Raw genomic sequence first — 27,733 nt, forward strand, 5'->3', positions numbered from 1 at the left:
CAAGAGCTTCAGTTAGATAAATATAACTCACGGAAAAATCCCGGATTGAATGGATTGTTGGATAAATATTATAGTGATTTATAAATAGAAAACATTTTGTATTAATATAAATTTAACTAGACGCAACCTTACCTCATTATTTTAAATATTGATGATAATCATATAAGGTGTACAACAATTTATCATAATTAGCGGACAATTTAATACTATACACTATTATGTCATTTAACTGTGTATAGGCTTCAAGTTTAACGTTTTTTTAGCGTTATAATAATAAATTTTCTGTAATTTACATATAATAAAATCTACTTTTGTGATACTATATGTAAATCATAAATTACCCACCAAACGTATGTGATAGTTATCGTACCTCTAACCAGTAGCAGCCCTCGGTGTTCAAACAACAGAGGAGTGATCCCTGTCTCCACTGACTGTAAGGCATTATCTGTTATTATGGGTGATTGTATGTTAATTAGTGAGGAGTAATTATGTCTGGTTTGTAGGGAAACGCCTTTACTTCCAGCCAGCGAGCAGACTTATTTTTTTGTGATAACAGTTCATTATACTTTTACTTTTATCCTCATCACTGATCGGCTTGTTAGCCATTTGGGCGATCAGTCACGTCTCTTACGCTCTGTTAACAAGTACTGGCTCTGTTGGCAAGTACTGACTCCTATACACTGTTGGCAAGTACTGGCTCTGTTGGCAAGTACTGACTCCTATACACTGTTGGCAAGTACTGACTCCTATACACTGTTGGCAAGTACTGACTCTGTTACACATGGTTGGTAAGTACTGGCTGGGTATTATTTTACTTTCGGACAAGAGCGCCCGAAAATTATAAACCACTGAATCATTTAGACCGCCCTATTCTTAGCATCTTGTGTCCCATATACTGTATACCAGGCGGAGAGCGACAATGTTGACTGACGTCATCCAGTCGTGACCAATGATGTATCGATATCACGTGAATTTTTTTTCGACCAATCACATTTTAATTTTTTCAAAGGAAGCAGCCTGGGTACGGATTTGAATTTCATTGACCAGTCTGACAATGGTCATGGGTTTTAAGAGAAAGATGATCATTCTGTCTACTTTTAACTAAGGTATTGTACTTTCGGACATGGCGCTCACCAAAGTTTTAAACTACTGAAACATTTAGTTTAGGTTAGTTTAAGTACCCCATTACAAGATAACTCGTACCCAATTTACGAGGCAGTTCGTACCCATATATATATTGCAGCGTATAAGTCGATCCTATTATTTTCAGGTTAAAAGTTTGAATTAGGCCTAATCTTGGCCTATAAGTCGACTGCAGCTCTTCCAAGCTACAAAGCAGCATCCCTTTGATCATCCAACGTCACATCTTTCGATAGTCATGTATCACAGTCAGGTTATTCGGCGATTTTGTGATACATGACCATCAAAGGACGTTACGTCGGATGATCAAATGGATGCCGCCGGGGTCACTGACCGAGCTAATCTCTCGTTTTTGGAGGTCCACTAATCCTATGGTAGTGAGTTCAGTTTTGAATATAAGCTCGGACTTCGTTCAGTACTTGTAGTGCAATGTTTGTGTGACTGAATATCATACTTATGTAATGAGATGCAACCATTTTAAAGCGCTGCATTACATTTCACTATTTCACTGCACTTTCCTACAGTACAAGATTTACATAATCTTTTTTTGTAATCATAGATAAAGCTAAAATGCATGGTACTTTTAATATACTAGGCATGGATTATCTCTTGAATTGGGTGCAAGTAATCTAGGGTACGACTTATCTCGTGAGTTGAGTACAAGATGACCCTAACCCTCTGTATGGTATGTTCTGCCTATGTACATCAAGAAACTCATTACTGTATTTAAATTGTTGTGGAACTCGTCAACCTCAGTTCTCGTGATCAGGTTATCCTCAACCGTTATATTTTGTGATTTAATCATTCATGCAAAAAAAATGGGTAAACTCATACGTTTTAGTATTTGATGGGCTGAATTGGACTGTAACCCTTTAAAACAGTAATTAGTTAATTCTGCCCAGACTATCGTGGGCCGAACTCACCGAGGGACGAAATCACCGGATAACATTGACAAGTACTGGCTCTGGTACACATTGTTGACAAATACTGACTCTCTGTTACACATTGTTGGCAAGTACACTGATATCCCCGTTATTCGGAACAATTGGTGCAGAGCACTTCTGGGGATGAGAGTTTTCTTGATAACGAGACGACTCAAAGCCGGAAAAAATCCCTCATCCTGGAATTTTCCAGGTAACGGAATAATGTTCTCGGAAGTTCCAGAAATTGCCATTACATCATCTCTCTCGAACCTGGAAAAATATCCCTCATCCCCGGAATTTTACGGGTAATGGAAAAATGTTCTCGGAAGTTCCAGAAATTGCCATTACATCATCTCTTGAACCCGGAAAAATGTCCCTCATCCCCAGAATTTTCCGGGTAACGGAAATTTTTTCTCGGAATTTCAAGAAAATGTGCTGATTTTCATCTCTCAAACCTGGAAAAAAAACTCCATCCCCAGAATTTTCTGGGTGTTGGGAAAATTTTCTCAGAATTTTCCGGAAAATGTGCCCCTTGGAAAATCGTTCGCAAAGCGGGGAAAAAATTCCAGCTTCGGGAACGATTTTCCAAGAAAATTTCAATTCCAGCTATTGGAGAGTTCGGGTTTGAAGGATTCCGGCTAACGTAGGTATTACTACTGGCTCTCTGTTACACATTGTTGGCAAGTAGTGGCCCTATTACACACTGTCACTGTTGGCAAGTATTGGGCATTTACTGGCTCCGGAATGTATCTGTACCTGTACCAGTGTTGATACCAGTGTGTATTGTGACGGGATGTTACAACTCTCCCTGGCACATTGTTCCAACAGTTCACAACCCTCACTCCAAAAAAGTTTGCCTTGAAATTTTTCTGAACTTTTGGCTGCATCAACCATTATTTTTTATAGGTATATTTTTTGTGATTGAAGTGATTTTCCCTGTGATTACCTAATACAGTCCAGTAGTATAGTGATCTGGTTACCAAGAGGAACATTTGAAGCAAATTTTATGGCTGAATGACCTTCCTATCATGAACCACTTTTACAGAGTAGGAAATGGGTATTATAAGTAAGACTTTCAAGGACCTTCTTAGCTGCCATTGATGATTATTGTCCGAATATTTTCAGAACAATTCATAAAGCCATTACTACAAGATGGGTGACCAGTGTGTAAATGATGAAATGTGTGTCAAAGCATTTAGTTCCATGTTTGACTTTCATGTAACTATCAATGATATCAGACAGTTCAAACCTGACTTTGTGCAGAAGATATACACTTGCTTCATCCGAGACTTTGGAGCATGTCTGGAACAGATTCACCAGGTTAGTCATCTGAAGTATTTTATACAGGTACTATTTTAATTAAGATAACGAAATAGCTGGTACATATAGGCAAGTGAAGCTCTTTGAAAATATTAAGAACTTTTGATATGAAGATTTGGTTAGACAAATTGCATTGTAAGGTTTGAGGTAATCTAAAATATATTAAAAAATATTTATATAGTTTATAAGATCAATGGTGGTTTATGGTAAATTGTTTAACACAAAACTCGATAATCTAACTGTCTTACCTACAGCTTCCGTTTGATTTGTGTGAGTCTGTGCATCAGCACCAGGAGATGTACCACAATGCAGTGAGAACAATGGTCCTGGCCAAGGTCATCAAATTGTTCTTTGAGATCATTTATAATGACGACACCTTCTTACCTTCTGACCTTTTTGACCCCAGTAAGTGTTGAGCAAAACTGTTTCATCAAGGGTCTGTCTTGATCCCCTTTCTGTGTAGGATGGTGCTAGAGGAACTATCACAAACTGATAGGATTAACCTGCCCTGGGAGTTGATTTATGCTATTAATGTAGTGATAATAACAGATAGCATTGAAAAGATAATGGAGAATTTTAAGATAGGGAAAGATGGAATGGAGTCAAAGGGTATTAGAGTGAATGTGGCAAAAATCAAAAGTATTGGTGAGTGGCATGGATGAAGGACCTGAAGGGGAAAATTGCCATGTGTTGTTTGTAAAAAGGGTCTTGGCAGTAATTCAATTGTGTGCAGTGAGTATGGAAAGCGAGTACAAAATAGATGTAGTGGTGTAAATGGCAGACTGCAGGATGTTGCTGACTTTAAATGTTGTGTATGTGCATGGCTGAAGATATATCCCTAGATTGTGTCTATGAGTTCTTCCAATCTTGATGCACCCTTAAGCTCCGTCTACACTATCAGTTTCCACCTGTGGTGTCCTAGCACACTTCTCATACATTTCGAAGCATGGTGACAAAGCACAGTATAGACCGCTGACCAGCAATTTGGCCATTCACACGTATAGTGACCCCTATCCAGTGTGTGGGTGGCTGCTACCCGTGTAGGTAGGGCAATGGCTCCTAGATCCAATCTCTGCCACAAAGTAGCGCTGTTGTGTGTTCTGACCGCTTCCCTTGTGATAAATTGCAAGAAGTGTAGACAACACAAAACATGAGTGAAACAGTGGCTCTTTGACAAAGATAGAGGAAGCTATAATAAAATATTCATTGAACTGTACTGGCTACGTAGGGTGTTTATTTTTTATTAACCATGTCAAGCGTGCATTTAGGATTCAGTGCTTTAACAGATGAGTATAGGTCATTACATGCTAAGGTTTTCTTATTTCTCTTCTTTTTGGATTCGCATTTTACCTGCCACAAACAGGGATGATCCCTATACTTTTCGATTAAATGTAATGTGAGGTTTTTTGTTCATTCAAATGGAACCTCATTAACTGATTCCTGTGGCGCAAGAGTATGGGTAGGAGGGTCGGCGACAACATCCATTCTTTGCTCTGAATGGTAACGTACTGGCACGCAGTGTTGCTGGAAAATATAGACTATATGAATCTTGTGACATGACAGACGACTTGGTAATATAGGTATAACGGGGTAAATTCGGGAGATTTTCATGCCATTTTCTCGATAAGTTTGGACATTCTGGTGGTATCCCACTATATTACCCATAACTTGAAACATCTAGCATAGAGCTAAAATGTCTGGTGAAACCCAGACTTTTCTGGCCGTCTGGCAACACAGTTGTAGGTGTTAGGTGCCCATGCATGAATATATCGTTCGCTTATGAACTACCTCGTTCAGGGATGGCCCTTCGGTTGCTCGCGTCTACACGTTCATTTTCCTGGTACTCACCGTTACCATGCTTGAATACCACAGGTGGGAACTCATAGTGTAGACGGGGCTTTACTTTCCTTGCTAAACTGTACTGCATTCTGATTGTTTTTTGTTTTGTTTTTTCAGAACCAAATAGGACAAGAAGATTTTATTTCTTGCTAATAGAGTTTTATTATGCTTCAAATGAACACGCGGAACGCATCATTGAAATTGAGAATACTGTAAGTTAATTTTCTTTATAATTTCTATTGATTTTGATTAACCTCTACAGGGAGTTCCAGTTACAGACTTCTGATTTAAAGACATCCACATTAACAAATTAACTAACATAAGATGACATTAGTTTTCTCTACATTAGTTTTCTCACCTGACATGCAAACATTCAGTCGTAGTTATTAACCATAAACTATGTAGTTCAACAGAATGCCTCCGGGGCAAGTTCTGAGTCCATGCCACTTGTGAACAGCAGTGAACCATTTGCCTCTATTGCAGTGTGAGCTTCACTTTCTTATTTTGACTTTTTTTAGTGAGTAAAGGAATGTAAGAGAAGTGAAAGGGTGATACTGTACATGTTATGCTCATGCATCAGAGAAATGTAGCATTCTTATTTTGGAAATTACAGTCAACCCTCACTTTACGCGGTCCCACATTCCACGTTTATGCGGTACCCTGCCGGAACCCGGGATGCTCACATTCCGCGGTGCGTGTACCCCTTTACGCGGAGTGTGTCCGGCTCGACGCTATTTTTAGATTCGCCCCTCCTGCCTGCTCCCGCCTCCGCCTGGGCAAGCCGCGCGGTAAGGTTGCGCAGTGCATGTCTCTGTTGCGTTATCAGTGATGTCATATGACGTATCGGACTGTGATTGGCCATGCATCCCTACCTCCCTCCGCTGCTAGCTGTTATTGGTTTAAAGTAATATGACGTGTCCACCCGGGGGAGTGAGGGAGGAAAGATGACGCTTGACCTAGCCGCGGCAGTTTCATCCCTCCAGGCCACACCGTGTAATCGTGCATCCATTGTTCTGTAAAATGGCTTCCGCCGGACCACCGCCCCCAGAGAGAAACCTTTCCTTGCCTGGACCCAGCCGCCCTAAGCCCAAGAAGACACGACATTCCTTAAGCTACGAGGTGAAGTACAAGATCATCCAAGAGTTAGAGAAAGGAACAAGACAGGTTGATTTGGCGCGCCAGCATGGTGTGAACGAATCTACGATCCGGACGATAAAGAAGGATGCAGCCAAGATAAAGGAGCACATGAAGATCACAAAGTCTACAGGTGCTTCTATGATCAAGTATTTCCACAACCAGGTGCTTCTCAAGATGGAAAAATTACTTGTGAGCTACTTGGTGCGTCAGGCGCGACGGAACATAGCGGTGGACACGCGCTCTGTTAAGGAGTACGCACGTGAACTGTATGCTGCAGTGTCACGAAAGATGGGAATTACAGAGCCCAAACCCTTTAATGCTTCCTCTGGGTGGTTACAGAGGTTTAAGATGAGGAACAAGATCACCGATATCAACATTGGTGGTGAAGAAGCTAGTGCTGACCGTGTTGCAGCTAGGGAATTTCCTCCGTTTTTACGTGAGATTATGGAGGAAGGACAGTACACCGACGACCAGGTGTTTAACATGGACGAATCTGGTCTTTTTTGGAAAAAGCTACCTTCCAAGACCTTCGTTGTGAAGAATGCCAGCAAGATTCGGGGCCGGAAGTTGCAGAAGGAGCGCATCACCGTCCTGTTTACCACCAATGCCTCCGGTACCTGTAAGCTCAGGTTATCGGTGATCCACACAGCCCGCAAGCCGCACACCTACAAGAGCATGGACATGACCAAGCTAAATGTCCACTGGCTGACCGCACGTAAGGCGTGGATGTTCTCTACACTGTCCCTCTCCTGGTTTGATGACTGTCTCGTTCCCGATGTAAAGAAATTCTGTGAGCAACAGAATGTGCCATTCAAGATTTTGTTGCTGCTGGACAACGCACCAGGACACTCGCCCCTACTGTTAGATCGTCACCCCAACGTAAAAGTGGTCTTCCTTCCTCCCAACACTACGTCTATATTACAGCCCATGGACCAAGAGTTAATCTGTAATGTAAAAGCTGCATTCTCAACTAAAAAATTCAAGCTCCTGAACGACTACACCAACACCAGGGAAGAGTTGCGTAACCTGAGTGACACCACCACCGATAGCAAGAGCGAAGAAGACGAGGATCAACAGTTGGCAGAGCAAAAAATACTTTTCAAACAATTCTGGAGAATATTCAACATCAAGAAAGCTGTGGACTTCTTGGTGGAGGCATGGGATCAGCTGTCTGTAGCAACTGTTCGTCACGCATGGAGACGTGTTGCAAGGCATTCCGGCCGTTAGGCAGAGTCAATCTGTGACTGGTGAGGTTCAGACTGTTGCAGTAGCAGTGGACCTTGCCAGAGAAGCTGCGCAGAGTGTTACAGCTGCAGGCTTCTCCGAGACCACCAACGACGACATCCTGGAGGTGATAAGGGATCCTGATGTGACTACCGACGAGATGGTAGATGATGATGACGTCAGTGAAGAGGCAGGTGGTGCGTCATCCCAAGAAGAACACCGCTTATCCCATAGTAATGTTAGGGGTGCCATCGAGTGTATCGAGAAAGTCAAGCTCCTCCTTTCCGACGACCCTGATGCAAACAGGTATGAAATCTTCACTACCCAGCTGTTGCAGACTATGGAGCCCTACTTCAAGGTTTATCACGCCAACATAAACACCAGCCGTCAGCAAAGCATAACAGAGTTCTTCGCCCGCAACCCACCACAGCCAGCCCAAGCCAATGATAGTGACAGAGGTAGAGACAGTGAAGATGACTTTGAGGGATTTGTCAGGGAGGCCCTGACAAGTGTGGATGACAGTGATGGTGACTCACCTGAGGGCCAGTAGCCTGCCCTCTGCCGACCCATCTCTTCTACTAACGTAAGTGTTAAACCTAACTTTTAGTTTTCCTAACCTAACCTTTATTTTTCCTAACTTAACCTTTATTTTTCCTAACCTAACCACTTCTATATTAATTGTGTGTGCATACCATCATAAAGTTAAGATAAAATTTTTACTACAACATATTTGTGTGTCGTCAAAAAGTGGTGTTTGGGGGTTGGCCCGGTCTCTATTTCAATTAATCCCATATGTTATGTTGTTCACTTTACGCGGTACCCTGTGGGTTGTATTAACCGCGTAAAGTGAGGGTTGACTGTATATTAGACATGATAAAGCTGTCTGAATGAGACAAAATTCATTTGCATATTGGGCATTCACCTGACCTTAACAGGTCTGCTTAACCCCTACGTGGTTTGGGGCATATATTAACGTCTGCTAAGGTAAGAGACACCCAGGAATAGGGCATATATTAACGTCCTTGAAAACTTTTAAATTCCCGCTAGTCTCTATTCTTCCATGTCCCTTCTGAACATGCACATTCTTTATCTAGTGAAGACGGATAAAAAACCTACACTCCACAAGTTTTCATTAAATGTGGTATGGCAGCTTTTGGAGACCAATGCAGTACCTCGTCAGAGACCTGGAGGTGGTAGTGAACTCCCTTTGCGACTGACTACTTGATACTTCCCTTCAGTGATTTCTTCCACTAGGGCAAAGCAGTATTCCCAGAAAAAATTTCATGTGTACTATATGAGTGAAATCTGCGCCAATGTACGCAAAGACACTTGCTATCTGTGTACTCAGTGTGATGTTGCTCTGTGCCTGATTCCATGCTTCTAACAATACTACATCCTTCAGAAGTACTAAAGCACAGTGTAAATCTATATAATTTCTCATTTTAGGGTACCAACACAACATGATGTGGTGGTGGCTTTGTGACAGCATATTGGTGGTAAAACTGTACCTTATAAATTTGTGCCTTATCCAAAAGCATATGTCATGTATCGACTCTTAAAAACTGCCTCAGTGAATAATATCTACATAATTGAGTACAATAAATAGTAAAATTAGTGTAGAATTATGTAAATGTAAGTTGTTTTATGTAATTGCTGTCTGAAACTCACCGTAGCATGTTTGCTGTGCAGCAGAGGCCTCTCTCTCTCTGTCACATTCCATTTAGAATTGTCACCTGAAAGTAAATGAAAAAAAAATCAATTTTTCTAATCACCTACCTATCCAGTATTATATAATCACAAGTCTAGTATAAAAAAAGAGGTGGAAATAACAAAATAAAGTTAAATAAATTCAGATTGATATGTATCCTAGGTCGGGCAGAGATCGTGGCAGCATTGGATTTAAAACGGTGGGGCTGGTTCCCATAAAAACGGAGACGCTACACAACAATTACCACGATTGCCAAAATGAGTCTTGAGTTGCCACTTTCTAACCATTTCACATGATTTTAGACATACCCGGTAATTATCTAGCTTTAACAGCAAAAAACCAGAAATTAACTTTTTGGTAACCAGAGAGAGGTGTTTAGGTTTATTATATAGAAACCATGTAGGGGTTTAGAACAAGATAAGAATTCTCGATTACGTGAAGGGATCTGTGCTGATGAAATCTACATAATTATTAAGAAAGGAAGGGGTGTGAAGGGTGACAGAATAACTTCATTACGTGGGTTGAAGTCCACATTTAGCATCACGTGCCACTTAGTCTGACTCAGGAAAAGGCTAAAAGTCTTTACACAGACTTAACCCTTTAAGGGCGATTACCACAGCTGATATGTTATGCCTGCCAGGATGATTCCCACAACCATTGTAACAGCCTGATAACTCTTTAGGCAAGAATAGTTCCAAAAGAGTGCATCTTCACTGAGTAATGGATTTTGGCTGAAGTATGGCAATGTCTGCCTGGATGTAAGTTTGGTGCTTGTATTGATACTACCAAAGACCCATACTGGAGTGTGTGTATTTCGCCATTTATCCCAGGACATGCTGAGTTTAATTGGATTTGCTTGAAAATGTTAAATGCCAGGTAGCGATGTGTCCTTCTAATATTACGTATTTAAGTAATAATTAATGTTTTAATTGCCTGTATGTTGGCCTGGCGAGTTAATACTAGGCATTTACATACCTTTGTATAAAGCTAGACGTCACATTCTGGACTATATCACAATTTTTTTTTTTTTTTTAGAAAAAACGTCTTTTTCTCGGAAATGTTAACATGTATAGTTGTTTCACTGATGCTTTTGCTTCACAGATACTGTACATTGCATGGACCCGTAACTGAAGTAATACATGGTACTTGAGGGGAAAAAAGTAAATAAATGAAATATAGAAGCTATGAATTTAGATATAGTGTATTTCCATTTAGAGCTGTCCTTACCTTTGAAGTGTTCATTTCACATCTATGTCGCATAAACCAATTAATTACTGGTAAGGAATCCTCACACAACAGTCTGGAAGGTGTTGTGCCATGATTTACTGCAGCCTGATTTGAATGAGAAGAATGCAGGTGTCTTTTTATACCGGTACAGTAACTCCCTGGAAGTGTTGCCCACAGTTTTTCAGGTGCTGGTGAACTTCAATAGTCACCAGAATATTGACCCCCCCAGCATTTTCAAGCTGAAGTTTAACCACTCTGATGCTTTGGGAGGGGGGGAATCTTTAGGTTATCCAAAAAACGGAAAAATTGCTTTGGCTTCAATCTCAATTACATCACTGGTTTAGGAAGAAATTGGCATAATTTTAAAACCGTAAGCTAGTATCCTATACTCTGTCTCTCTTTAATACTTGATTACGTTTTATCCGCTCCAATTGTGTTTAGAGAGATGAATTTGATACCATAATGAACCTGAATAAATTCTCTACAAGACTGTTTCAATAAAAGATACTGAAACAAAATATTTTGACATGATATATAGCTGGGGACTCAATTATTTTATGAAAGATGTAAAAAAAAAAAGGATACAGGGGTATATAAAATCAGTTCTAATTAAGGTAAAAAAAATAATTATCCTGAATAGTTTATCTAAAAGTTGGGTTAAATAAATATGTTTTAGAAACTAAAAATATACAGTGGTCCCTCGGTTAACGAACACAATCCGTTCCAGCAGGTTGTTCGTTAATCGAAACCATTGTTTCAATGGGTTTTTGGGTAATTGGTTCCAGCTCACCGAAAATTTCCGTAATTCAACAAAAATGGTAGAAAAGTTCACTTACTTTGAGGTGTGTATGTAGAAGGCTCCTGGATGATGATGTGCATTTGAAGTGGGAGGTGGAGGAGGAGAAGGGAGAAGAGAAGGAAGTGGAGGTGGAGGAGGAGAAGGGAGAAGAGAAGGAAAGGAAGTGGAGGAGAAGCATTTTACTGCTTCTTGGAAGGTGAGTCACCTTCCATGAAAATGTCTGGAACCTCTGGACTGACAGATTCTCCACCATGAACATCCTCTCTCCTTGAAGTGGAAGGCTGAGGGATAGCATCTTGTTCCCTCTGCCTTTTACTGAAGAAAGTGTCAATTGTGGTCTGTGGGGCATCTGTCCTCCTCACCATTAACTTATGTTTAAAGAAGGAGACCACTGAGTCCTCAACATGACACAAAGTTAGTTCAGTTTTTTCCACTTCTGGGTGCTTTGAAGCCAGTTCCCTGAACTTCTCCCAGTAGTAAATCACATCTTTCAACTGTTTAGCTGACATATGGTCATCACTTTCAATTTCCTCCTCACCACTGTCAGCCTCTACCTGTAACATCTCATCCAGTTGCTTCAAGTCATCAGGAGTAAGTTCCTCCTCATGAGACATCACAAGCTCATCCACATCCTCCTCCTCCACTTCAAGGCCCAATGACTGACCAATGGACACAATCTCCTTGTCCAACTCTGTTTCTTCCTCAAATCCCTCAAAATCATGGACTACTGATGGCCACAGTGCTTTCCATGAAGAATTGAGGGATCTAGTGGAGACTTCTTGCCATGATGACGTTGAATTGTGTCTTCCAGAACTGTTTCAGTGTTAGTTCAGGATCATTGGAAGTTGCCTGATGACACCTCCTAAACATTTTCTTCATGTACAACTTCTTGAAGTTGCTGATCACATTCTGGTCCATTGGCTGTATGATTGATGTAGTGTTTGGAGGCAAAAACAACACTTTCACAAAGTCAAATTGATACTCCAAATTGCTGGCAAGGTCAGGGTCATGACCAGGAGCATTATCCATGAGGAGAAGAACCTTTAAAGGAAGTTTATTGGTGGTTAGGTAGCTCTTGACAGAAGGGCAAAACACATCAACAGCCCATTCATTAAAGAGCTGTCTTGTCACCCATGCCTTACGGTTGGACTTCCAATAAACTCCAAGCTTTGTTCTTACCACTTTCTGTTGCTTGAACACCCTGGGGTTTTCAGAGTGGTAGACAAGCATAGGCTTCAGTCGGAAATCCCCTGAAGCATTGGCACCAAGCAATAGAGTGAGACGGTCTTTCATGGGTTTATGCCCAGGTAAATAGGCTTCATCTTTGGTGATGAATGTTCTTTTGGGCATCTTTTTCCAGAACAGCCCAGTTTTGTCCACATTGAACACTTGCTGTGGAAGATAAGTTTCTTCTTCCATCAGTTTTTTAAATGCAACTAAAAACTTTGCTGCCCCTTCTTTATCAGCACTAGCAGCTTCACCATGCCTAACAACACTGAAAATGTCACTTCTTTTCTTAAATTTTTCGAACCAGCCTTTGCTGGCCCGAAAATCTTCAAATTCTGTGCCTGAAGAACCAGGTTGATCTGCCTTTAAATGTTCGTAAATCTCCCTGGCTCTTTCACAAATGAATTCAGTAGAAACTGAATCACCTTTCATCTGTTTTTCCCTAATCCAGATGATAAGTAACCTCTCAGTTTCTGCGATTCGGGATCTACTTTTAAACACTCTTGTAGATTTGTCTCTCACTTTCACTTCTTTAAATTTGTCTTTCTGTGCAAGAATTGTCGACACAGTTGATGCCGACATGCCATATTCTTTGCTAAGCACATTTGATTTAATGCCTTGTTCATGCTTTTTTATGATTTCCTGCTTGGTTTGGATTGAAATAGCTTTTCTTGATCTCTTAGGCCCCATGCTGGATTCAAACAATGTCAACACGTGTTTTTCAAAGTTAAACTTGTTGTAAATAAAGAATATTTTCTTTAAAATAACACTGCACTGTGCTATATATTGTCAATATGTAAAATAAATTTCAAAATGACCAATAATTTGCTTGGAAACACAGAAAAAAAGCATTTAGTTGAAGAGAGTCTCAAGCAAGATGTTACCTCCAGTGAAAACAGAGAGAGACTAACGCCTGTTTGCTGTGTTAAGAGGCTGGATGCCGCGCATTAAACTAGTCACTTTACCTTCAATTATGTTCAATAATTGTTAAAATTACTAAAAAATTTAATTTTTACTAATTGATATTTACTAAAATAGTAAGGAATTTAAGCCCTAGAACCGATTAATATATTGGCGGACTAATACTAAAGCTGGTTGACCGGCCAGTGCAAGCGAAAACATGTTGAGGTCGGTTCGTAAGAAATTCGTTAACCGAATTTTTGTTCGTTAACCGAATTTAAGAATCTTATGGGAGGCAGTTCGTGAACCGAGGCGTTCGTTAACCGAGGGACCACTGTATATGATATGGGCGTGTGAGGCACCTCATGAAAGGAGTTGTGTGTCACAGTGGAATTCTCCACCCTGTACTGGGGAGTTTTCCCGAGAGTAAGCGACGCATCTCACGCACAAAAGAGCTGTATTTATGCAAACATCACTGTACATGTACAATATGTTATAAATAAACAAAATAATGTCTATTACAACAAGTTACTGTCGTCTTGAGCTTACAGTAGGAATATACAGTCCAATCTGGTGAATGTAATATGTATCCAATTACTTTTTACGTCTTAACACTTGTGATGGAGGTGTGGTGGGGAATTAAAGATTTTCATGTTACTGACCTGACCTGATACAATGTCAGGTCCACTTGTTCAATTTTTTTTTCCGGGATTAGCCCACCCGGGCACAGGTCACTGACCCACATCGGGGCCTGGGGAGCAAAAATGTAATAATAATAATTCATTGTAAATAAGATTTATAATAAAAAATAAAAAAATTAAAATAGAATAATAATAACACTAATAATACCTGTAATAATAAATACAAAAATGAAAAAAAAGATCAAGTGAGAAACAATATACTGTATGTATATTGTGTTGTCAATAGTAAGAGAAACAATTGAGAACCTGCAATTGTGTAAATGAGGCAGAAAATCAGATCAACAACCTGGGACTTGGTCACAATTTTTGTGATGCCGTATGGCAGCAGGTTCTACCATTAGACAATACATTATGCTTCCAATATCTTCCCAGGCAGTAGTACCTCCCTGTTTTGTAGCTGCATATTACCTACTACCTATACAGTACAATGTGAATTTTAGTGATGTCCTCTCACTGTGAGGTTAAAAAAAAATTATAATGAATGATAGACATGTAACCAAGAAAAAACAATGCCTGGACTATAGTTTACCATATGGCTGTTTGGTGATATTCATGTAGATGATGCCTCGGCTGACAACGAATTAAGTGATGCATTCCATATGATTAGTTGGCGGGATGATGAATATATACGTACAGTATTTCTTTGTAGCACTAACTGTATGTAAAGTAAAAAACAAAATTCTGAGTTCCGAACATTTCAACTTAAAAACGGTTGAAGAATGTGTTCTGTATTCACAGTTTATACCAGTGAGGCTGTAATTAAGTTGTTTGTGCTTATTTTCTTGTTTCATGTGTTCACTTTAGAGAAAAACTTGAGTAACAAGTCCTGGATGTTACTAACTTCAGGTAATACACTCTTAAGTGAGGAGACTTTAAAACTTCTTTATTACAGACCCGCATAAAACGTGAGGCAAAGGAGAAGATGCTTGAAAACTGCAAGCAGTTACAGGTGAAGATTGGAAATGTCAAGCTGGAGAATGCTGAAAATCAGATTCGAGTAGAGCAGGTAAGTGTTTGAGTTAGTGCTGTTTTATTAATTTATTAATTTTCTAGCTTTCTTAACACTTGTAGTGGGCCAAAAGATCAGAAATCTAAATTGGTGTGGACTGCTTGAATTTTTAGTGGCAACATTGATGAAGTATAGCCTATGACCATTCAAAAATGTGTATTTTTAGCAGTAATAAATAAGCAGTCATACCAGGTAATCAGGTTTAATTGTATTTAAGTACTTAGTACACAGTCATAGGCTGATTTCTAATACTGTACTGACCAATTTTTATCAAGTCATAAAGAATGCTGCTTTAACAGACATTTATATAAAAGGTGCAAATTACAGGCCTAGTGCTAATCAATGAAGTCAATGAAAATGCTGGTATTTACCAGACTTAACTAGTCTAGAGAACTGTGGGGTTTATTCATTCATGGCACATCTCAATTCTGACTTCAGGTTTATATTACTGATGGCGTTATGCTTAGCCACTTGTTGATGTTTGCTAATAACTTGAAAATATTTTTCAATAAATCTCAGCTGACTGCACCCCGGGGTCAGGTGGGTCACATTTGGTCCACAGGCCCCTATACGAGAGGGTCTTTGAATCCTTTTACACCCTAGTGTCAGTTGTGTTGGTAATCTGTGAATTCTAATAATACACCTATTACTTTTTCCTTCCTTTATTGTTGAGTTCAAATGAGGGAGATGTAGTGCATAAGTTATCGTTAAGAGCTAAAAATCTGGTTTAAGCTATTAAAAAGGAAAAAGAAAAACTATAGAAATACCATTCCCAATACAGTACAGGTTTTGCTTTGATTTAACGGCAACTCATATTTAATTTCAAAATTTGTAAATACAGTATATATATACAGTTGTACCCCGCTTAACGCGGTTTCACTTAACGCGATTTCTCATATACGCGGTGCCTCGCCGCCAGAACCGAACTTTCACTTAACGCGGTTCATCTACTCATATACGCGGTGAAGTATATATATAATTTTTTTTTTATTTAGCTCATAAAATTCATACAAATTACCCGGCCAGAATATAATTTACATTGCTGGAATTCTTACAATATGATGATCATTTTGAATATAAACATCATAGATTTTGCATTAGACATACAAATTTTAGATATAATGTTTACTCTGAGTAAATATGTTATCTTTTGTGCAAAATATATGACATTTATACTCAAAATATTCCTGGTCTTACAAGCAATCCAGAAATGTCAATTATATTATCCTAACTTTAGTTTGAGGTATTATTTATTACTAAAAAGGTAAATATTCTGGTTTTCCCACACATCTGGTAGGGAGGGTTAGTGGGGGGAGGAAGGGACCGACCGACCATCTGGCACGTGTGAAGAATACACCTAAACCCCGACTTACGACGGGGTTAGGGACCCAAATCCAGGTCGTAAGTCCGATATAGATAAATTTTTTTTTTTTTTTTTTTTTTTTTAATAAAAAATCTACAATGAAATACAGTACAGTAAAAGTAATGAATAATGATGAATGGATACAGTACAGTGAAAGTAATAAATAATAAGGAATGGATACAGTGTGACTGAGCACTTAACCTTTAATGTAGTCAGCTGAATGCACATGGGGCCCCCATAATTTTCTAATTATACATGGAGACTACATTAACTGGAAACGTTTCGGTATAGAAAATGCGTGTGTCATTTAAAAATTTTTTTTTTTTTTTTATCTATATCTGAGGCGGTCGTAAGTCCCGACGGTCGTAAGTCGGGGTCTAGGTGTATATATATATATATATATATATATATATATATATATATATATATATATATATATATATATATATATATATATATATATATATATATATATATATATAGTCATACCCATTCATATACGCGGGTTTAGACAAATACAGTCGGCCCTTCACATACGCGGGTTTAGCATTCACGGATTCGCAAATACGCGGATTGCCCCGCCAGAGGAATATTCTGTACATTGAAGTAATTGAAGTACATTCAAATCGCGCGCCATTCAACTCGCGCGCGGCACCGAACACGGGACACCGCCCGCTCCCGCAACCTCACACACACACGCATAGCTCTCCCTCACTCAGTCAGTCTCGCTGTAACCACACTTGTGTTGACATCAGCATTGTAGTTGCAAAAATATTACATTTCCGTGAATGTATTATATCAAGCACAGTATGAATAGAATATCACTAATATAAGAGTATTTTAACCGAAAACTACTAAAAAAACGAGTAACATCTCTTGAACATCGGAAGGTTAGGTAAAGTCTCTTGTTTTCGTCATGTATTTTATCCTAATTTACATTGAAATACATCACGTTTCAGCAAAAGTACTATTTATTTCTGAGAATATGGAAATGTAATATTTTGCTGAAATGACGTACGTATTACAGTGGAAAGTGACGAAAGCAATGACTCGCTTTCTTTCGCTCAAAAGATGTTACCGTAATCGCTTTTCGAATGGTTTTCAGTTAAAAAACTGTTGTATTACAATAATATTCTATCCTAATTCACTTGTGATGCAACAGTTTTTTAACTGAAAACCATTCGAAAAGCGATTACGGTAACATCTTTTGAACGAAAGAAAGCGAAAGTCATTGTTTTCGTCACGATTTTGTCCCACATTCCACTGTAATACTTACATCATTTCAGCAAAAATATTTCATTTCTGCGAATGTAGTATATCAAACACAGTATGAATATAATATCATTGTAATATAACAGTATTTTAACCGAAAACTATTTAAAAAACGAGTAACATCTCTTGAACATTGGAAGGTTAGGTGAAGTCTTTTGTTTTCGTCATATATTTTATCCTATTTTACATTGAAATACATCACGTTTCAGCAAAATTACTATTTATTTCCAAGAATATATTCATTCAGGCGCAGTTTAGGTAAAACATACGTGTGATGTAACATTTTTTAAATTGAAAACGATTCGAAAAACACGTACCCTCTAGCCCTGTTCAAGGAGAGGACTGGGAGAAGCTGTTTGGTGCTGCAGACGATGGCAAGGAAAATGATTTGGATGGATTTTAATGAAAATATTCAGAAATATGGTATCGTAGTATTTATTCAAGTCAATTAGGATAGAATATTATTGTAATACAACAGTAGTGACGATGTGGAGGAGGCGGAGGGATAGAGCGGGGAGGAGGCGGAGGGATAGAGCGGGGAGGAGGCGGAGGGATAGAGCGGGGAGGAGGTGACTGGCAGGGACGAGTGGAGATGCCAGCCAGTACATTACGGGTGTATTAATTGTTTTTATAGCTATTTTTGCATTTTAATGTTAAATACTGTACATTACGTTTCAACAAAACTACCATTTATTTCTGAGAACATGGAAATGTAATATTTTTGCTGAAATGATGTACGTATTACAGTGGAAAGTGACGAAAGCAATGACTTTCGCTTTCTTTCGTTCAAAAGATGTTACCGTAATCGCTTTTCGAATGGTTTTCAGTTGTGGGATTATAAGGCTAATGATAGGATAGAATATTATTGCAATACAGTACGAGTACAACAGTTTTTTAACTGAAAACCATTCGAAAAGCGATTACGGTAAAATATTTTGAACAACGAAAGAAAGCGAAAGTCTTTCCTCATGATTTTATCCCACTTCCCACTATAATATGTACGTCATTCCAGTAAAAATATTACATTTCCATATTTATTTCCGAGAATATATTCATTCAGTCACAGTTAAGGTAAAATATACTTGTGATGTAATATTTTAATGAAAATCCAGTATCGTAGTTTTCTCTTGTTTCAAATTTAATTAACAAAGATTGATGTTTCAAATGAAATGAACAAAAATTTATGTCCAGTATCTATAAATTAACTTTAATAAATGAATACTTTGTTTTACATCGTCCTGTGCTACCATACCATGGATTTGGCTACTTTGGGCTTGCAAGAGATCTGCCCTGGCAACTGTACCGACACTCACAGCTGGTGGTGTGTTGGTGCATCGTTTCCATTGTTTACTTGTAGTTACTGGTAAATATTTTTCAACCTAACGAAACTATTACCCGTTTAGAGGTCGACCCCCAATTTTTGCCAAATAATTTGGTCTTAAAAACTCTAACTACACACAGGTATATACGGTAAATAAGGACATGGGGGGCCAGGGATTTTTTAGGAGGGGGGGCAGCAATAGTACACGGATTTTTAACATTCACGGGTATCTCTGTTACCTAACCCCCGCGAATGTTAAGGGCTGACTGTATGTTATCTTTTGTGCAAAATATATGACATTTATATTCAAAATATTCCTGGTCTTACAAGGAAACCAGCAATGTCAATTATATTATCCTAACTTTAGTTTGAGGTATTATTTATTAAAATCTAGTGGTTTTCCCCCCAAAATTTCTCAGAGAGGGAAGAGCCAGCAGTGTAGTGTGAGAAGAGGGGGAGGGAGTCAAGTCCATTATTTGAATGGACATTAACTTGGCGACTGTATTTCTCTATTTCTCTTAAGTATTAATTGTGTGCATGTACCATCATAAAATTAAGATGTTATTTTTACTAGAACATAGTTGTGTGTTGTCAAAAAGTGGAGTTTGGGGGTCGGGCCAGTCTCTATTGGAATTAATCCCATATGTTCTGTTGTTCACTTAACGCGGTACCCTGTGGGTTCAATTGACCGCGGAATACAACTATTGTATATATATATATATATATATATATATATATATATATATATATATATATATATATATATATATATATATATATATATATATATATATATATATATATATATATATATATATATATATATATATATATATATATATATATTAATGGCATTTTCTGCATTTGCCAGCTTATACCGCAAAATTGAAATTAGCAGGCGAGACCATGAGCTCCTCCTGCACACAGGTTCACTTTCTCTGGCACTACTGTCATGAATACTGCACAGTGATATTCCCCATTAGCCGAAACAATTGGTGCTGAGCACTTCTGGGAATGAGAGATTTCCAGGTAACGAGACGACTCTCAAAGCCGGAAAGAAATCCCTCATCCCAGGAATTTCCTGGGTAACAGGATTTTTTTTTTTTTTTTTTTTTTTTTTTAGGTTCCAGAAATTGCCCATTACATCATCTCTCGAACCAGGAAAAATATCCCTCATCCTCGGAATTTTTCAGGGAACAAAAATTTTCTCTGAATTTCCAGAAAATTCGCCTGATTTTCATCTCTCAAACCCGGAAAAAACTCCATCCCCGGGTGTCTGGAAAATTTTCCCACAAATTTCCGGACAATGTGCCCCTTGGAAAATCGTTCCCAAAGCTGGAATTTTCCGGAAAATTACGGCTTTGGGAACGATTTTCCGAGAAAATTTCAGTTCCGGCTATCAAAGAGTTCTGGGTTTGAAGGATTCCGGCTAACGGAGATATTACTGATACTGATAGAACTGGAGAGCTCGTCATAATTCACTGGTTTTTTGTTTGGGAATAAATTTTTCCCTGAGAAATTTATATGAGTATTGTATGGGATGACCTCTGTGCCTGATATTTAGTACGTAATGTATAATGCTTCTGATGATTTCTGCTACTTTACAGAAATCTTGGGTAACATTAATTTTCTAATGAAGGAGTTCTCAGAAAAGTATGATAGCATTTAACATTTCTTTTTAATGGTCTCAAAATCATTTGACTAATCAACAGTTTGAATAATTTAGGACACACTTTTATGAGTTTATCAGGTATAAAAAACTGGAAATCTATTAACTTGTGTAAAGGTTTCTTATTTGGGGTAGTGTATAGAACTCAGAAGAACTTTCTTTGTCTACTGTACTTGTGAAATTAAAAACAGTACAGTATATATTTATATTAAAGTGAAAAAATGGCAAGGGTGTCATTGTACAAAATTTATATGATAATTACTGGACCTTATTTATTTATTTACTTCAGGAATTAGAACGGATAGAAGAAGAGAAGAATAAATTGCAAAAATGTCAAGACATAAGGCTTACCCTTAAGTCTCAAATGGAAGCCCTCAAGATGGATATATCCACTCTAATAACAGCCAAGAAGGATGCTGAGTTGGAGGTTATTGAGGTGAGAATGAAGGTGTTGGCAACTCCCTGCATTAGAAGGGTAAAGTTTAAACCAGGGCATTTGGATGGCATGTCAGTTTCTCTCTCTGTTGTTTCATTGTCTTTAGTAGATAAGAAAATAGACCTCTTACTTCTTAGTATGAGAGGATCACTGCCACCTTTATGTGTAGTGTGTGTACAGTTCCACTCAAACTAGTTGTCTTCCTAATAGGTTGGGTGGGTACTGTAGTTGATTACCTCAGCGAGTTGCGACCCTGCTTTGCCAGCTGTTCCCACCCAGTGTGTTGGCATTAGGAAGGGCATCCAGTCATTCACTTTATTTCAACATAACTGATGGCAACTGGGCTACCATAACTGTGCCCTTCCTCTGGTCTCTGCTGCATTTTCTGGGCTGAAGCCCTGGGTTTGCAGTAATGGGGGGGGGGGGGTGAAATCACAGCTACCGGTAAGCCCCGACAAGTGTGGAGAATGGCCGTAAAATATTAATGGTGTCAATAAAATGACTTGTATTTAGATTTCTGCATATGCAAATTCTTGTATATTTTGTAGTTTTCTTAATTCTGTGCCTTTTTACTAATTTACACCGATGAAATAACTGGAATATTAATGCTGCATTAGTTTATTCAGGAGTGCATATTTTAACCCTTCACAGATAAAAGTTTGAAGGTAATCGAAGATACTATACACTGTGACTTATTAATGGTTAATGATCTTCAGCTACTTGACCTGCATGAATGTAATGACAACCATCTGAGTACATTAAATTAGTTTATTGAAAAAAATATCCTAACTAAATGAATTCATGAATTCTTTTCTGCAGATGACAAAGGGAGAAGCAGGGGTATTTTCTTTAACAGTGAGGAAATTGTTTTGAGAAATGGGGCTAAAGTAATGCATTCTGAGCATGATTTAGTCATGTGAATTCTTAACACAAAATCCTAGGAAAAATATAAAATAAATATGAATTTCCGACAAAAATGAAGGCGAGATTTGTTTAAAACATGCCAAAATACACTGGAAATACATATTGGTCAACCCTAGGGACTCATGTACTAAAGTAAAAACATACCAAAATATGTAAGTTTTATCTAGTCAGTCAAATCATTATGCAACGTACTGTATCTCCTGTTTTGCAGTTATGGTTTAGGTCATTCTCTCTCTCTTTCTCTCTTTTTTTTTACTGACTTATTGAGAATTGACCAGAGGCAATATCCTTGTCAAAAATGATTAAGGGAATAATTCCTGTGTTTAAAGTCTAATGCAATCCTCTTAAACTTTCATTTAAAAATTTTGCTAACCTGTTTTACATCAGGGTAAGGAGAGGACAAAGGTGCTTTCAAGCCAGGTGGTGCAAGTCACTGAGCATCAAGAAATTCAGGAACGAGATAGCAAAGTGGCATCTCATCAAAGTGTGAATCAGGAAAAGCGTGAACGCCTGACAGAACTCAAACATTTGGTACAAACGAGTAATGCTACTGTAGAAGTCCTAAATAATCAGCTCTTAGTAATGTTACAAGATATTCAACAAGAAGTTACAAAGAACAAGTAAGTTGACAGAAGTTATTTGTTTGAGGCACTGAGAGTTGGGTAACTCATGAACTTACTTATATTGCTAATGTACTGTAACCCTTTGATAAAAAGAGTATTTTGTTCAACTGTGTCTCTCCTGTGATGATGGAGATGTGAAACTACATCTAACTGGCTGATGAGGGATAAGGTATAAAAATAATGTTGAAATGCTTTTAGAATTACATTGAGTTAGATATATTCACAACATTTGTGGGATAAACTTAACCCAGACCCCAGGAGCATGACACATGAACAAAGTGGTGATTAATGTCTTTTTGTTTTAGCACAGGTTTAGAATTTTCTCTTCACAAAAATTTAAATTTTTTTGGCAATTTGTGGGCTTATGGATTTGGGACCTTGTATTGCATGCAGCAGGGTTGTCTATCCTTTATTAGCTCTTGCACCCCCAGACTACATTTTTAAATAGAGTGAACCCTCCTTAATCCAGATCATGTGGTGGGCAGTGTTGATTCCTGGCCCTTCCACTTCTTTCCATTCTGGTTCAAGAGTTAGTGGTGTGTCAGTTTTCAGTGCTATTACTACACCTTCTGAACCTGCTCAACAGATTTTACAATCTGGTTATTTGCAGAGAAATCCAGACAAGCTTGTCACAACTAGATCAAGATAAAGCAGCACTACTGGAGGGGACTGAAGACAATACTATGCAGATTCAGCATTTAACTGAGCAGCTTGCATCTAGACAGGGGAAGGTCTCCCAGATGCGGCAATCGTGGAACTTAAAGCAGGAGAGTATCATTGAAGATCTCAACCAACTCAAGTTGTGAGTACTTTGGACATCTATATTTCAATGTACAGTATAATCCCTCTCAATTTTTTTCAGTAAGAGGGTGGACTATATGACAAGTATCCCAAGCCTTCCATAAGCTCGGATAATTTTGTGCCATTGCCACAGTTTTTCTTGCATTTTATTTTTGGTTTCCTTCAGAGAAGTTGATAAGTGTAAAGATGGAACAGGGAAAGAGAAGAACAGTGAGATGGACAGAACATTTATAAATAATGCCTGAATCAGAAATAAAAATTGAAAATTTGGACAGATGTAAATTTTGCTACAAATGGAAAACAACATAAAGTGTTTGTTTTGAAAATAAAGTAGCTTAACTGAAGTGTAAATAAATTTTTGGCAGGAAGAATAAGTAAGATTTCAAGGACAGCTGTAAGTAGATTAGGAAAGAGGTAAAATATGCAAGAGTAAGGGAGGTTTTAGGAGAACTCAGTCATCTACCAGTGAGTTTGTTTACAAGAATGAAGCTCAGTGAATCATACCTACTGTGTCCAAAATCTTGAAAGTAGTAATAAAACATTCAATAATTTACTGATACGATAGAATTCTATAGTATTTCCACACTAACCTGGCCCGTAAGCCACACCCCTCACTATAGCTACAAATAGCTGATTGGTTCATAGAAAATGTTCGTGTCGTTATCCGTTTATTCATAATAAATGTGTTCACAAATGGTAAGCAGACCTGTTATTCTCTAAAATAATGTTAAATAACTGGACCATTAGAATGCAAATGATAGCTAAATTTGCAAAAAAAAAGGATGAAATTTATAGAGTCCCTATCAAATAACACTTCACAAACAAAACACGTGAATCAATTAAACATGTGATGTCGAACGTGAAATGTAAACACTGCATAACCCCGCGCCAAACGACAGTACTGTACCTGTACATGTACACTTAAAACGTTCGAGTGGAATCGCGTTACAGCCAACAAGCGTTTGCGTTATACAAATATCGTTCTTCTATTCATCAATCTTGTTATAGCCAATTCGCGTTTACAAAACACACGTTATAGCAGAACTGACTGTAATGGCAAAATCCTCTCACAAATAATCAGAAACAAATGTATATTAAAAATGTTGAGTCTACCCTCAAGTCTACTCCATGCTTTGTTAATAACAAAGCACGGAATAGACTTGAGGGTAGACTCTGTATTTTTAATACATTTCTTTTTGATTGTATATACAGTATGTACAGCATTGTATTGTATACGGTATGTGTGTATGTGTGTGTAGACAGAACACATACAGGTGCTCCTCTACTTACGAACGAGTTACATTCCTGAGGCTTGTTTGTAAGTCCAACTTTACTCTTGTAGATACCAAACATATTGTAAAAAATGAAAAGATTGTGGATATTTGGTACAGCTATACCCTTTAATACAGCCTTAAAACCTGGCTCGCTCTTTTCCTCTTAGGTAATGTTTGTTCTATCTGGAATTTTCTTCAAATAATCCAGTCTCGTCCACATGAAACACCTGTTCTGACAGGTAACCCCCCCTCAGTGATGATGTTTATTTTCAAGTCATATTACAAATTACATACAGTATTGTATATTTTATCTATTATTGCAGATGTTATATTAATCATGGTGAACCTTAAACCATAAGAGGCCAATCATGAGAATATAATGCTGAATCAATAAATAAATAAACCTGACAAATGTGGCAACACATGCTCAAGTGTCTTGGTTCTCAGTAGGCCTATAGCAAATCTAATTAGACCATTGTACAGCATTCAGTAAGTGCTGTTCATTTCATAAGATTTTTTTTTCTTTGTTAATCTTCCTTGTTTCTTATTTTTAATTTAATTATTTATTTATTTATTTTTTATTAGTATTTCTGGTGACCAGAGCATCTCAGAGTCCAAAAAAAGCGAATTCCAACATATTGAAGTCCGATTTATCGATGTTTAACTGTACATTTGAGTACAATAATATGTTTCTCAAAATTATGGCTTTTTCACATGAAAAAGGCTGTATAACTAATCCCAGTGGTCAAGATAATATGTACTGTATTTTATTTTATTTATTTATTTTTTTATTGTTATTTTTCGTTTTTATACATTTAGTACATTTGCCGGAAGATTCGAACAATCGGCTTTTTCGGACAGGTGGTCTCCCATTTTAGTCCTGATCTTCAATGTTTCACTGTACAGTATAGTCTGGGTTTACGCGGTCAATTAAACCCGTGGAGGTCTGCGTATAACGTGAAACGCGTAAATAAAATAACAGAACATATGAGATTAATTGAAATAGAGACTGGGCCAACTGCCAGACTACCCTTTTTCCGACACAATACGTACGTTGTAGTAAAAATAACATCTTAATTTTATGATGGTATGCACACACAATTAATATTTAAGAGAAATATCATTAATATTAGGTTTTTTAACACTTACGTTAGTAGAAGAGATGGCTGGGCAAACGGGGATGGGGGGTTGGTTCCGAGGCAGAGGGCAGATTATTTGCCCTCACCTGTATCACTTATATCACCTGTACCACTATCCACCACAGAGGCTAGCAGGGCCTCCTTGTCAAACCCCTCAATGTCCATATCCTCACTATCACTGACTTGGGCTGGCTGTGGGTGGGTGGTGGGTGAAGAACTCGGGAATGTTTTGTTGACTGGGCAAGCAAGGTTAAATAGATCAATCACAGCGCTCGGCGGAGGGGGTGCGTGAGTGGTAAGGATACGTGGCCCAATCACAGTTCACGACGTCATCGGCACGAGTCAGACATCAGCGGTGACGTCAGCGACCAGCCGCTTGCCCACCACTTGCCGCATAAATTAAGGAATGTACCGCGTAACTAATAATTGGCGCGTCTCGACAGGTGCCGCGTAAATGGCCAAATGCGTATAAAATATCCGCGTAAACCCAGACTACACTGTACCATCATTTTCTTGGTTACCAAAACATTTTGAGGTAACAATGACAAAAAATAGCAGTTCTGTGCAAAATTTTCAGTTGTTTGACGTAATTCTAACCAAGCATTAATGTTACCATTTATTTGTTCATATTTAACCCACTACTAATTTTTTTTTTATGAATTGTTGCATCTCTTAGAGTGCTAGAACAAGTACGTCAGAGCCGTACAGAAGAGGAGATTGTGTCTCAGGAGATGGAGACTGAGCGTATGAGGATAATGCAGGATATACAACAGTTGAATGGGCAGACTGCCAACATTGGTCGCATTATTGCAGCCAACTATAAAAAGATTATTGATACGGTAAGTTACGAATGAAGTGCTATGGTACTTATACTAGATGCATTTTTATAAGGGCAGAGTAATTAGTCTTTATATTTTATTTGGCGATGAAGACTCGTGTGAAACAAATGCAAAATTACAGCTGTACTTGCATTTGCAGTTTATTCCTCTTTGCAGAGGAAATATTACTCATCAGATTTTAAGTTTTATCCCGTGCTTGAATATCTCGTATTTGTTCTTTTCATGTGCCATTATTGTCATTTGTATTTGCATCATAAGCTCAAATTAAAAAATTCTGAGTAGGAGGACTGAAATTGCAATTATTTCCTTAGATTGAAAAACACAACAACGACCTGCAAGTGTCACTGGCTGACCTGGCACAGTGTATGGAGCAGAGTCGTGTCAAGAACCCAGAGAAGCTGCTCCCTTAGATTATCTCTTTTGTGGAATTCACAAAATATTTTGGTTATTAGGAATCTGTATATTTTAACCATTGAAAACTGTATCCACATTTGTAAGCTACATATACTATAACTGTGAGTTTGTTCTTTTGATACTATGTCAATCCAAATACTGTGTAACACAAGTATAGTATAGCATGGTACCTTGGAGAGTATGTAGTTGTACATGTTGTCATTGGAACAGTATTTCATGGGCAGTGTTTATTTTGGCTACTATATTTGCTATGTCACATTTGTAAATAAGCCCTCATAAAAAATAATACAAATTGAAAAAGCTTTATAAAAATACATTTATTTTATGTTTATATACTACAGCGAGTTCTGCTATAACGCGTGTTTTGATAACGCGAATTTGCTCTAACGCGATTTATGAATTCGGAACAGTATTTGTATAACGCGAACGCTTGTTTGCTATAACGCGATTTTTGCTTACTATTTCTCCAATTTTGTGGTATTAACTGTGAATATGGTAAAGAAG

At 38.1% G+C, this 27,733-nt stretch overlaps 1 protein-coding gene across 2 annotated transcripts; it reads left to right on the top strand.

Moving 5' to 3' along the window:
* The first annotated feature begins 377 nt into the window (after positions 1–377).
* LOC121874931 (uncharacterized protein alr4393-like) lies at positions 378–27,593 on the top strand. 2 transcript variants are annotated; one of them, XM_042379288.1, is made up of 10 exons: positions 378–433; positions 3,189–3,383; positions 3,638–3,788; positions 5,340–5,434; positions 15,038–15,151; positions 21,069–21,215; positions 22,527–22,759; positions 23,373–23,564; positions 26,653–26,815; positions 27,127–27,593. In XM_042379288.1, the coding sequence occupies exons 2-10, from the start codon at positions 3,216–3,218 to the stop codon at positions 27,223–27,225; spliced, it is 1,362 nt and encodes a 453-aa protein (XP_042235222.1). In that variant the 5' UTR covers positions 378–433; positions 3,189–3,215; the 3' UTR covers positions 27,226–27,593. The 2 variants fall into 2 exon arrangements, with proteins under 2 accessions (XP_042235222.1, XP_042235223.1); XM_042379289.1 differs by lacking the exon at positions 3,189–3,383 and having other exon boundaries at positions 398–433.
* Positions 27,594–27,733: the final 140 nt, after the last annotated feature.

The sequence above is a fragment of the Homarus americanus genome, unplaced genomic scaffold, assembly GCF_018991925.1.
Source record: "Homarus americanus isolate GMGI-L3 unplaced genomic scaffold, GMGI_Hamer_2.0 scaffold56009, whole genome shotgun sequence".
NCBI classification, from domain to species: Eukaryota; Metazoa; Arthropoda; class Malacostraca; order Decapoda; family Nephropidae; genus Homarus; species Homarus americanus.

Excerpts from the sequence above, each read along its gene's own strand:
- LOC121874931 (XM_042379288.1), top strand. The coding sequence starts at position 3,216 with ATGGGTGACCAGTGTGTAAATGATGAAATGTGTGTCAAAGCATTTAGT. Across the intron at positions 5,435-15,037 it reads TCATTGAAATTGAGAATACT|ACCCGCATAAAACGTGAGGC; the intron begins GTAAGTTAATTT and ends TCTTTATTACAG. Across the intron at positions 15,152-21,068 it reads ATCAGATTCGAGTAGAGCAG|GAATTAGAACGGATAGAAGA; the intron begins GTAAGTGTTTGA and ends TATTTACTTCAG.